Source organism: Colobus angolensis, unplaced genomic scaffold (assembly GCF_000951035.1).
Source record: "Colobus angolensis palliatus isolate OR3802 unplaced genomic scaffold, Cang.pa_1.0 Scaffold532, whole genome shotgun sequence".
Taxonomy (NCBI): Eukaryota; Metazoa; Chordata; class Mammalia; order Primates; family Cercopithecidae; genus Colobus; species Colobus angolensis.
In genome coordinates, this window is record NW_012118844.1 from 1,156,065 (window position 1) to 1,169,350 (window position 13,286).

A 13,286-nucleotide genomic window follows, 5' to 3' on the forward strand; every position below is an offset into this window, starting at 1 on the left:
TAGGCAATGAATTGACAGGTCACCATATGGATCTGGTGTTGGCAGTGGAATATAAAATAGGGTTCCACTTCCAGACATTATATCTGAACATAAACATTTTAATCTTTACATCTCATTCTTTGGGAAGGAAACTTTATTCTTGTCCTTAGCTGTCATTAAGCATTTGTATTACACTTTATATTTTCCTAAGAATTTCATATTTCAGTTATTGATTTTGGGAAAATAACATGCAACTAAAGTGTTAGTATTGAGAAAATGGTCAGACTTCTGCTGCAGAATAAATTAGTTGTTGTGAAATAAATGCAGTGTTTCCCAACCTTGGCAGTGTATCAGCAATATCTGTGGAGCTCTGTAAAAGTATAAATGCCCAACTTATGGCCCAGAGCTACTGAATCAGAATTTCTGGGGGTAGAACCCAGATATCTTTATTTTTTTAACAGCTCTGAAAGCAATTCTGACTCACAGAAGCCAGAGGCTGAGAACCACTCACTTAATGGACAAACAGATTTTATCTTTATTAATTCACGTTTTTTTCTTCTTGATTTTCTCACCAGGCTCGTCAATGCTGTGATGAAGGGGAATGTCTTCTAGCTAATCAGGAAATAGATAAGTTTCAGTCTAAAGAAGATGCTCAGAAAGCCCTCCAAGACATTGAAAATTTTCTTGAAATGGCTCTACCCTTTATAAATTATGAACCTGAAACACTGCAGTATGAATTTGATGTAATATTATCTCCTGAGCTTAAGGTAGAGGCTTTTAAAATTTTCAAATAAACATTTAAAGAAAGTTATAATTGCAGTACTGTGGGTAGGAGGAGTTTTACTACCTCACAGCTAACTTTATGTCAAATTGCACTTACGTTGTCTTCTTAGGGGTGATAGTAGTGCCACTGTCAAGCATCAAATAATTCAAAGGCATATGTTTGCTATATAATGAGGAATAATAATTTCCTTTTTGAGCTCCAAATCCATTATTTTAAAACTCTTTTTATGTGCTAGGTGTTCTCACACATATTTCGTTGTGCATCACTGGAGAAAGCCCCAAAGCTCTTCTATAATAGAGTGTTGGGTCCATGTCAAGAATGTCAAGAGTACTTTACCCCAAACATCTTTCCTTTGTGCTGCAGTGACCATCAGCAGATGCTCTGTGGACGATGTGGCTTTGGTACTCAGTTTGAGAATGAAAGCATAAAGATAGGATTTGGGTCTTCTTGGAGAAGGAGGAGCAGGCAGAAGTTGTTGTTAACAGGGTGGAGAGCTATAGGTTAGTTCAGTACTGCCCCCTTGGAAATCACATGAAGGATTATCCACATTGTAGGTAAGAGCATTTGTGATGCTATTTGCTGCTAAAATGTGTAGTTGACTCCAAGGCTGGAGCAGTATCTAGACCCATGCTTAGTGGAATATCCTAGGGGACGCCCCAAGAAATCAGAAATGTAGTCATGGCAATAGCCAAGTGATTCTCTGGAAGCAACCAAGCTTAACTCTAGCTTCTTCAAAGCATCCAGAAGAGGTACAAATGTGCATTATCCATTGGTGGCTCTGAGGAGCCTGTTGCAACATAGAGGACTATAACGAGAGTGTCCTACAGGGTAAAATGTAACAAAATATTATACCAATGTTATTCGTTTGATTGTTTTTATAACTTGGTGGCTTTCTTATGCTAAACAGGAAAGAGCAATATGCCTTCTTTCCCAGCTGTTATCTGATTCAGCCAATGAACCAATGAAGGGCAAATCACTCTATGCAGTGACCAATTTCATGACTGCTTCTTGGTAATTTTTTCCTTCAGGTTGTTTTGGTTGAGATTTTGGTTTTATATCCATGTGAACATAAAACATTAATCTGTTTTGCTATTTTTCTAAATTTCTTGTTGTTATCTTTTAAACTCTAAATTGTTTTTTGATCATCTGAGTCTGAGAAATGTAATGGGGTTTGTATTGACCTCATTTCAGAAAATATTTCCTGTAATTCTTATGCAACCTGCAGGTTCAAATGAAGACTATACAACTCAAGCTTGAAAACATTCGAAGCATATTTGAGAACCAGCAGGCTGGTTTCAGGAACCTGGTACATAAGCATGTGAGGCCAATCCAATTTGTGGTACCCACACCTGAAAATTTGATCACATCTAGAACGCCACTTTTTTCCTCTAAACAAGGTAAAATGTCTTACTTTCTCTGTCTCTTTTTCTCTTGCTATTGTTTATATTGTTATTCTTGATGTAAACACTGAGTTTATTCTTCAATGCGGATAGATGAAAATTTCACTTTAGCATCTTTGGTCATATTTATATTGTGCAAGGCAAGAGTCAGATTGAGGTTATTGTATGTAGTAAAACATAGTAGTAATATAGTACAGTACAAGGGATTGTGAACATCTCAGTACTGAGTACTCCTGCCTTGCAAATCAGTATGAAAATTTTACCAGCATCAAACTTGCATTTTTTTTCAGCAGGTGAAGGAAAGAATATGAAGCTAGTACACACATGTGTGCGTGCACACACACACACACACACATATTTACTGCTACTCTAGATAAACAGTGATTTGGTTCTTTTTTATTTGTATAAATTTGGGGGTACAAGTACATACAGTTTTGTTGCATGGATATATTGCATAGTGGTGAAATATGACTTGGTTCTTATAAGCTACCAGTAAGTGAATGGCTTAGATAATAAAATGGATTGCCTTTTCTAAATAAATGCTGTTAAATAGAATAATTTTGTTGGTAATTTACTGTTACAGAGTTCATTTTCTAGTTTTAATTCCTAGCTTTATCCATGTAAGATCTATTTTCTTTCTAAGTTCTATGGGAATAATAATTATCCTTCTAATGTGTTGAACTACTCTAGATATGGATGGCTCAGGGATTCCCTTGAGCTGCCTTCGGGGCTTCTTAGAGGAGAGTAATTTGGTCTTTAGGGCCCTAAGTAAGCGGCATGGGCGAAGATGGGAGTAAATTCGGTCTATCTGATCTAAATAGAATCAGAAGCTTCATTAGTGTAGGAGAACTGCTTTGGAATTCAGAGAAGGCTTGAGCCAAGGATAATGAGCATAAAAATAATAGCTTATATCTAGCATGGGTCAGATTTTCAAAAGGTGATGAAAGCAGGTAACTAGGCTAAGATTATGAAAGTTCCATGTTTAATACTTATGAAATATATAAATATATTTACAAATAAAACTATAAGCAGTGTCTTAAATACAATATCAAAAATATATCAAAGATACAGGGAATATTAAAACTACTGGAAAAAGAGTAAAGATAACAAAATAAAAAACAATAAGGGGATAAAATCCAATAGCTATGAGACTAAAAATGAAATAGGTTGATATTCGTGAGGAGAAGACAGACCTCGGTTAGATTTCTGGCTCCATGTACTGGCTGTGTGTCCTTGAATAGTTCACTTAGCCTCTTTAGCCTCAGTTTCCTTACCTGGACAATAAGGACGATAATACCTACTGACTCCAACAGGTTATTGTAAAGATAGGGTGAAAAAAATTGAGGACTATAAAAAAATACTTGATAAACTGGACTAGTCCTTTCCTCTGGTTAAAGCTGCTTGCTTAATTGTCCTCTAAAATCTCAACTTCTCGTAGAGGTTCTTAAAGTGGTACACCTTGGGTTGAGGAACAGAGTTTTGAGGAGACTGTTACAGATCCATGCAAGTTATTAGTCACTCATTAGCACATTTTGTTTTGTATTGTTTCTTTTTTTTCCTGATATTCTTATTTAATGGCGTTACAATTTCCTTCTGCAGTGGGAGTTGGATACTCTTTCTTTCAAGCATGTAAACTTTTTTCAAAAGGTACCCATCTTTATTATATTACTTTTGCCAATGCATTTTTCTGAGTTTGTGTACTTGTGAAAAACCAGTTTGGTATCTTAAAACAGCAGCAGTTCATTCTTGCATTCTACCTGCAAGTAACTTTTTCCTGTTTTTCTTAATAACCATCCATTATTTTCTTCGTATTGTGCTTACCTTGGAAAATGACTATATGAAATGTAGATTATGCTTTTAAACTCAATGTCTTTCATAAAGTGACCCCCAGAAAAGAATAAAGAAAAGCAATTGGCAATGCTAAAATGAATCGGGCCTTCTTTTGTTTAAGATACTTCATGATCCAACTTTTTGTTAGGAGTAGCTTGGATTTGCTTCAGTTCGAGACTGCCTAATGTATTTATGAGGTTGAATGCAGCTTAATAAATAAGTGACATGGATGGATAAATGATTTTATCTATTATGCATCATGCTTTGTAAACTAAATCAAAACATTATTTATACTACAAACCTTGTTCATTTTACCTAATTGCTCTGTGAGTAATAGGGATTGTAACAATCCATTCCAAACAATTTCTTAAGACTTTTAATCGCTAAGCCAAATATATAAAATTTGGTCAACTCAAAACATAGGTATTAATTTCTCATAAAAATGAGTCAAACTGTTTTTTTGTTCTTTGATTTTATTTATTTATTTATTTATTTTTTTGCATCAAATAGAATTCTGCACCTAGCACAGGGCTTGGCACTTAGCAAGATGTAATAAATATTTGTAGAATTAACATTGAATATAGAGTGTAGTTATTGAGAATGGGAGACATTGACAGCAAGGAATAAAATGTAAAATGTGGCTTGAGCTCCTAAATCTGTATCTTTAGCCTAGATCTTTCTTCTAAGCTTTGGACCTCTGTTTATAATTTGCCTTTTTGAATTTCCCGTAGGCAACTCAGACTCAACATACCTCAGATTAACTCATCTCTCCTGCAATCTTTCTACTCTTCATCTTGGTGAATGGCATTGTGATTTCCCCAATTGCCCAAGCCTGGGACCTTGGTTCCTCCTCACTTATACCTTACCTCTAATGGTCAAAAATTCTATATCCTGTGGATTTGTGCCTACTAAGTATCTCTCTCGAATCAATTCACTTTTTTTTTTTTATCCCCACTGCTATCCTTACTGCCACTTTCCTAATCCAAGCTAACATCATCCTGGCCTTGGCAACTGTGACAGTCTTTCTGTCTCTTCCACTTACCCTGCCCACTTTTTCTTCCCTTTCCTAGGTGTCTTACTTTGTGGACATGACACACACTGTTCTCTGTCTGGAACACTATTTCCTTTCCTCTCCCTTTCTCACACGTTAGCTTCTACTCCTCCATCAGATTTCCTATTTCTAAGCCACTTCCTTCAGGTAAGCTTTTCCTCCCCACATCTTCTCCTTCCCTGCACCTCTGTTTGCTTAGGTGTTCATGCTGTGTGATAACAAGTACTCCCAAATTTCTTCTTGGCTTTAGTGGAATTGTCTGTTTTCTGTCTCTCTTGCTAAACTAAGCTCTGTAAGGGCAGAAACTGTGTGCAATTCATCTTTGTATCCCCAAACACAGCCAGACACAGAGCTTAGCATATGGTGTAGGTGCTCAATCATTTCATATATATTTACATTGTTAAAAAACGAATACATCTACCTTGCTTTGAAGAATAAGATGCGTTTCTTCTAAGTTGTGCATATATTTATTTTGTATCTCTTAATGTAGTTGCAAAGAATTAATTGGCAAAACTAATAATTGCCTCTTAAGTTACCTTTAGAAGTAAGTTTGAATCTCTGTAGAACAGGTTTCTTTAAAGTGGAGCATATTAGTATTCATTGAGAAATTAATTTTGTATAATTCCCACTAAGTTTAATACATATTTATATAAATGATTATATAAACTTGAAGTTTAGATAGAAAATATATTTTAGTAAGTGAAAGTGAAGTTTGGTGTCTAGAGAACATAGCAGGCCTTCGTTTTCCTGAGTGTGCTTGTCACTGGCTTCTGCTGAGGAGGGAAGGACAAAAGGTTTGTTCCTTTCATGGAGAGAGGAGTCTCATGCAGCCTGTGTGAGTAATAGCCTTTTCAGCAGCCCTGAGAATTAGGATCTAAACAATCTAGTCTTTGGTTGGACCATGCCTTTGGCTTTGTAGGAACATCTGGATTTCTTGCTTAATAATACAGTGGCTCACCCTTTTTAAACTAAACATTAAAAAAATAAAGATGAAAGCTTTGAATTTTGATGAGATGTTTAACATTTTATCATGCTTTGGAAATGTTTATATGGTGGTTAGAAACATTCTGAGAGTAGATTATATGAATTTGAATACCACCTCTGCTTCTTGGACAAGATATTAACCTTAGTTCCCTATCTAGAAGATAGGGATAGAAGTTGTTACCTACCTCTTAGGATGATTTTGAGTATTTAAAAAGAAGATACATGCGTAGGTCTTAGAATAGTGCTCAATATGTAGAAAGTGCCAAATAAGTGTAGGTGCTCTAATTAGTAGATTAAACTTAGATTTTTTCAAAATTCTTTTTGATTGAGTTAATCAATAAGCTACAATTTCATTAAATGTTTTTGTGTCAGAATGAATATTAAATCTGCAAGTAACTGTGAGCACTAACACCTGCCTCAATGCTTGGCAAGTAAGTGAATGTTTGATGAATGAGAGAATGGGTGAATACATAGCAAAACCATGCTCAGTAAGAAGATGAAATCATGTAAGTCCAACCAAACATTATCTTCTATAGTGTGATTTTAAAATATTAATATAAACATATTGGAATATTAACTCAAATTATTTAATAAATATATACGTATTTTTATTAAAAGTGCTGACTTTAATTCTCGTTTGAAATTCTTCTTTCACACTTCTCTACCAGGGAAGAAGACTTGGAGACAAAATCAGAGCAACTTAAAAGTAAATATCGTTAATTAATTCAAAATTGACTTTTTTGCTTTAGTTGCATAGTTGGTATGGGCCTTAAACCATACTTTTTATTCACTAGACAAATATTGTGTCTTTGAAAGACTATTTAAAAGAAAAAAGGCTGCTGCTGCATTGTGTTTCACTGCATTACTGGCATATCCCCAGACATGTCAGTTTCTCAGTATGAGCTGTTTCTCAAGTCCTGGCTCAAGGTTAGAATCATTTCTATAGAACATCTTGTATATGTTCCAGCTTCTTTTTACCACCACCCACCATCACCTCAATAATCGTAAATAAGTGTTGCACCTTTTTGCAGAAGAAACTTTCTTTCGTGAGCAATTCCAGTCCTACAAGTATGAAACACACAGGACAGATTCTAATGGACCATGCAGAGGCTAACTCTTAGCTCAGAAAAGATATCCATTCTTTTTTGTTGTTGTTTTTAAATTTTTTTAGAGACGGGGTCTCACTGTGTTGCCAAGGCTGGAGTGCAGTGGCTATTCACAGGGGTGACCATAGCTCACTGCTGCCTGTAATTCCTGGGCTCATGCCACCCTTCCACTTCAGACTCCTGAGTAGCTGGGACTACAGGTGTGCGTCACTGTGCCCAATATACTTATTTACTGTTACATACAAGATTCTGTTCTTCTCGGCTATCCATGATAGTCTGATATTTGTAAAGAAGTAGACTCATCATAGCTACAACATCCCACATTTTCTTTTCTCTCTCTCTCTTTTTCTTTCTTTTTTTTTTTTTTTTTTTTTTTTTTTTTGCAGCGTGAAGGAGTAGACATCAAATTGTATTTGTGGCAATGTATCCTTCTTGCTCAGAGATCATGTATTCATTATTTTGTTTCTTTGTTACAATCAGGAGCTGTTATCGAAGGCCCAGTTTGTGATATTACATGGACACAAGCTTGCAGCAAATCACCATTATGCACTTGATTTAATCTGCCAGAGGTGCAATGAGCTACGTTACCTTTCTGATATTTTGGTTAATGAGATAAAAGCAAAACGGATACAACTCAGCAGGACCTTCAAAATGCATAAACTCCTGCAGCAGGTAGTGTAATGGGAAATGATCCATTTCTGAAAAGGAACACACCTTTTTTTTTCAGGTCCTGCTAGCCTGAAACACCTTGCCCTTCTGCCACATGGAATACCTTTTATCTTCTCAGAGGTTGTATGGTCAGGGACTGGTATAGCTTTGGAATTAAATTTGTAAGAAATCTGAAGGACTGAGTTTGATCATGATTTTTTCATCCATCTACCAATGAACTATTCATGGAAGATCCAATATAGTTCAAATTTTGCCCTTTGTTCTAAATATTGAGATTGTGGAGTAATGGCTTCCTTTGTGTTTTGGGTACATCTCTGAAGTCTCCACTGGTGATGGTTTGTACTTGGAACATTTTTAAAAGCCTGAGGGGCATTTTGCTGAAGCCTGAAGCTCCTTTCACATTTCATAGTACAGAAATAAAATATTAAACAGTGACTGGAAAATATTCCTCCATGGCTTGTGGGTTTGACCCTTTTCACAATTAGGCAATGAATTGACAGGTCACCATATGGATCTGGTGTTGGCAGTGGAATATAAAATAGGGTTCCACTTCCAGACATTATATCTGAACATAAACATTTTAATCTTTACATCTCATTCTTTGGGAAGGAAACTTTATTCTTGTCCTTAGCTGTCATTAAGCATTTGTATTACACTTTATATTTTCCTAAGAATTTCATATTTCAGTTATTGATTTTGGGAAAATAACATGCAACTAAAGTGTTAGTATTGAGAAAATGGTCAGACTTCTGCTGCAGAATAAATTAGTTGTTGTGAAATAAATGCAGTGTTTCCCAACCTTGGCAGTGTATCAGCAATATCTGTGGAGCTCTGTAAAAGTATAAATGCCCAACTTATGGCCCAGAGCTACTGAATCAGAATTTCTGGGGGTAGAACCCAGATATCTTTATTTTTTTAACAGCTCTGAAAGCAATTCTGACTCACAGAAGCCAGAGGCTGAGAACCACTCACTTAATGGACAAACAGATTTTATCTTTATTAATTCACGTTTTTTTCTTCTTGATTTTCTCACCAGGCTCGTCAATGCTGTGATGAAGGGGAATGTCTTCTAGCTAATCAGGAAATAGATAAGTTTCAGTCTAAAGAAGATGCTCAGAAAGCCCTCCAAGACATTGAAAATTTTCTTGAAATGGCTCTACCCTTTATAAATTATGAACCTGAAACACTGCAGTATGAATTTGATGTAATATTATCTCCTGAGCTTAAGGTAGAGGCTTTTAAAATTTTCAAATAAACATTTAAAGAAAGTTATAATTGCAGTACTGTGGGTAGGAGGAGTTTTACTACCTCACAGCTAACTTTATGTCAAATTGCACTTACGTTGTCTTCTTAGGGGTGATAGTAGTGCCACTGTCAAGCATCAAATAATTCAAAGGCATATGTTTGCTATATAATGAGGAATAATAATTTCCTTTTTGAGCTCCAAATCCATTATTTTAAAACTCTTTTTATGTGCTAGGTGTTCTCACACATATTTCGTTGTGCATCACTGGAGAAAGCCCCAAAGCTCTTCTATAATAGAGTGTTGGGTCCATGTCAAGAATGTCAAGAGTACTTTACCCCAAACATCTTTCCTTTGTGCTGCAGTGACCATCAGCAGATGCTCTGTGGACGATGTGGCTTTGGTACTCAGTTTGAGAATGAAAGCATAAAGATAGGATTTGGGTCTTCTTGGAGAAGGAGGAGCAGGCAGAAGTTGTTGTTAACAGGGTGGAGAGCTATAGGTTAGTTCAGTACTGCCCCCTTGGAAATCACATGAAGGATTATCCACATTGTAGGTAAGAGCATTTGTGATGCTATTTGCTGCTAAAATGTGTAGTTGACTCCAAGGCTGGAGCAGTATCTAGACCCATGCTTAGTGGAATATCCTAGGGGACGCCCCAAGAAATCAGAAATGTAGTCATGGCAATAGCCAAGTGATTCTCTGGAAGCAACCAAGCTTAACTCTAGCTTCTTCAAAGCATCCAGAAGAGGTACAAATGTGCATTATCCATTGGTGGCTCTGAGGAGCCTGTTGCAACATAGAGGACTATAACGAGAGTGTCCTACAGGGTAAAATGTAACAAAATATTATACCAATGTTATTCGTTTGATTGTTTTTATAACTTGGTGGCTTTCTTATGCTAAACAGGAAAGAGCAATATGCCTTCTTTCCCAGCCGTTATCTGATTCAGCCAATGAACCAATGAAGGGCAAATCACTCTATGCAGTGACCAATTTCATGACTGCTTCTTGGTAATTTTTTCCTTCAGGTTGTTTTGGTTGAGATTTTGGTTTTATATCCATGTGAACATAAAACATTAATCTGTTTTGCTATTTTTCTAAATTTCTTGTTGTTATCTTTTAAACTCTAAATTGTTTTTTGATCATCTGAGTCTGAGAAATGTAATGGGGTTTGTATTGACCTCATTTCAGAAAATATTTCCTGTAATTCTTATGCAACCTGCAGGTTCAAATGAAGACTATACAACTCAAGCTTGAAAACATTCGAAGCATATTTGAGAACCAGCAGGCTGGTTTCAGGAACCTGGTACATAAGCATGTGAGGCCAATCCAATTTGTGGTACCCACACCTGAAAATTTGATCACATCTAGAACGCCACTTTTTTCCTCTAAACAAGGTAAAATGTCTTACTTTCTCTGTCTCTTTTTCTCTTGCTATTGTTTATATTGTTATTCTTGATGTAAACACTGAGTTTATTCTTCAATGCGGATAGATGAAAATTTCACTTTAGCATCTTTGGTCATATTTATATTGTGCAAGGCAAGAGTCAGATTGAGGTTATTGTATGTAGTAAAACATAGTAGTAATATAGTACAGTACAAGGGATTGTGAACATCTCAGTACTGAGTACTCCTGCCTTGCAAATCAGTATGAAAATTTTACCAGCATCAAACTTGCATTTTTTTTCAGCAGGTGAAGGAAAGAATATGAAGCTAGTACACACATGTGTGCGTGCACACACACACACACACACATATTTACTGCTACTCTAGATAAACAGTGATTTGGTTCTTTTTTATTTGTATAAATTTGGGGGTACAAGTACATACAGTTTTGTTGCATGGATATATTGCATAGTGGTGAAATATGACTTGGTTCTTATAAGCTACCAGTAAGTGAATGGCTTAGATAATAAAATGGATTGCCTTTTCTAAATAAATGCTGTTAAATAGAATAATTTTGTTGGTAATTTACTGTTACAGAGTTCATTTTCTAGTTTTAATTCCTAGCTTTATCCATGTAAGATCTATTTTCTTTCTAAGTTCTATGGGAATAATAATTATCCTTCTAATGTGTTGAACTACTCTAGATATGGATGGCTCAGGGATTCCCTTGAGCTGCCTTCGGGGCTTCTTAGAGGAGAGTAATTTGGTCTTTAGGGCCCTAAGTAAGCGGAATGGGCGAAGATGGGAGTAAATTCGGTCTATCTGATCTAAATAGAATCAGAAGCTTCATTAGTGTAGGAGAACTGCTTTGGAATTCAGAGAAGGCTTGAGCCAAGGATAATGAGCATAAAAATAATAGCTTATATCTAGCATGGGTCAGATTTTCAAAAGGTGATGAAAGCAGGTAACTAGGCTAAGATTATGAAAGTTCCATGTTTAATACTTATGAAATATATAAATATATTTACAAATAAAACTATAAGCAGTGTCTTAAATACAATATCAAAAATATATCAAAGATACAGGGAATATTAAAACTACTGGAAAAAGAGTAAAGATAACAAAATAAAAAACAATAAGGGGATAAAATCCAATAGCTATGAGACTAAAAATGAAATAGGTTGATATTCGTGAGGAGAAGACAGACCTCGGTTAGATTTCTGGCTCCATGTACTGGCTGTGTGTCCTTGAATAGTTCACTTAGCCTCTTTAGCCTCAGTTTCCTTACCTGGACAATAAGGACGATAATACCTACTGACTCCAACAGGTTATTGTAAAGATAGGGTGAAAAAAATTGAGGACTATAAAAAAATACTTGATAAACTGGACTAGTCCTTTCCTCTGGTTAAAGCTGCTTGCTTAATTGTCCTCTAAAATCTCAACTTCTCGTAGAGGTTCTTAAAGTGGTACACCTTGGGTTGAGGAACAGAGTTTTGAGGAGACTGTTACAGATCCATGCAAGTTATTAGTCACTCATTAGCACATTTTGTTTTGTATTGTTTCTTTTTTTTCCTGATATTCTTATTTAATGGCGTTACAATTTCCTTCTGCAGTGGGAGTTGGATACTCTTTCTTTCAAGCATGTAAACTTTTTTCAAAAGGTACCCATCTTTATTATATTACTTTTGCCAATGCATTTTTCTGAGTTTGTGTACTTGTGAAAAACCAGTTTGGTATCTTAAAACAGCAGCAGTTCATTCTTGCATTCTACCTGCAAGTAACTTTTTCCTGTTTTTCTTAATAACCATCCATTATTTTCTTCGTATTGTGCTTACCTTGGAAAATGACTATATGAAATGTAGATTATGCTTTTAAACTCAATGTCTTTCATAAAGTGACCCCCAGAAAAGAATAAAGAAAAGCAATTGGCAATGCTAAAATGAATCGGGCCTTCTTTTGTTTAAGATACTTCATGATCCAACTTTTTGTTAGGAGTAGCTTGGATTTGCTTCAGTTCGAGACTGCCTAATGTATTTATGAGGTTGAATGCAGCTTAATAAATAAGTGACATGGATGGATAAATGATTTTATCTATTATGCATCATGCTTTGTAAACTAAATCAAAACATTATTTATACTACAAACCTTGTTCATTTTACCTAATTGCTCTGTGAGTAATAGGGATTGTAACAATCCATTCCAAACAATTTCTTAAGACTTTTAATCGCTAAGCCAAATATATAAAATTTGGTCAACTCAAAACATAGGTATTAATTTCTCATAAAAATGAGTCAAACTGTTTTTTTGTTCTTTGATTTTATTTATTTATTTATTTATTTTTTTGCATCAAATAGAATTCTGCACCTAGCACAGGGCTTGGCACTTAGCAAGATGTAATAAATATTTGTAGAATTAACATTGAATATAGAGTGTAGTTATTGAGAATGGGAGACATTGACAGCAAGGAATAAAATGTAAAATGTGGCTTGAGCTCCTAAATCTGTATCTTTAGCCTAGATCTTTCTTCTAAGCTTTGGACCTCTGTTTATAATTTGCCTTTTTGAATTTCCCGTAGGCAACTCAGACTCAACATACCTCAGATTAACTCATCTCTCCTGCAATCTTTCTACTCTTCATCTTGGTGAATGGCATTGTGATTTCCCCAATTGCCCAAGCCTGGGACCTTGGTTCCTCCTCACTTATACCTTACCTCTAATGGTCAAAAATTCTATATCCTGTGGATTTGTGCCTACTAAGTATCTCTCTCGAATCAATTCACTTTTTTTTTTTTTATCCCCACTGCTATCCTTACTGCCACTTTCCTAATCCAAGCTAACATCATCCTGGCCTTG

The 13,286-nt window shown here is 35.6% G+C and overlaps 1 protein-coding gene across 8 annotated transcripts in view; it reads left to right on the forward strand.

The window, feature by feature from the left end:
- Nucleotides 1-13,286, forward strand: part of MCF2 (MCF.2 cell line derived transforming sequence) — a 132,154-nt gene that overhangs the window by 93,230 nt on the left and 25,638 nt on the right. For 5 of the 8 annotated variants that reach the window (XM_011961033.1, XM_011961034.1, XM_011961037.1 and 2 more), the window contains 3 exons: nucleotides 555-746; nucleotides 1,989-2,160; nucleotides 6,697-6,734. In XM_011961033.1, the coding sequence (XP_011816423.1) occupies nucleotides 555-746; nucleotides 1,989-2,160; nucleotides 6,697-6,734 (402 nt within the window). Of the gene's footprint in view, nucleotides 1-554; nucleotides 747-1,988; nucleotides 2,161-3,762; nucleotides 3,811-6,696; nucleotides 6,735-13,286 lie in introns of all 8 variants that reach the window. The other 3 variants (XM_011961032.1, XM_011961031.1, XM_011961035.1) reach the window with 1 other exon arrangement.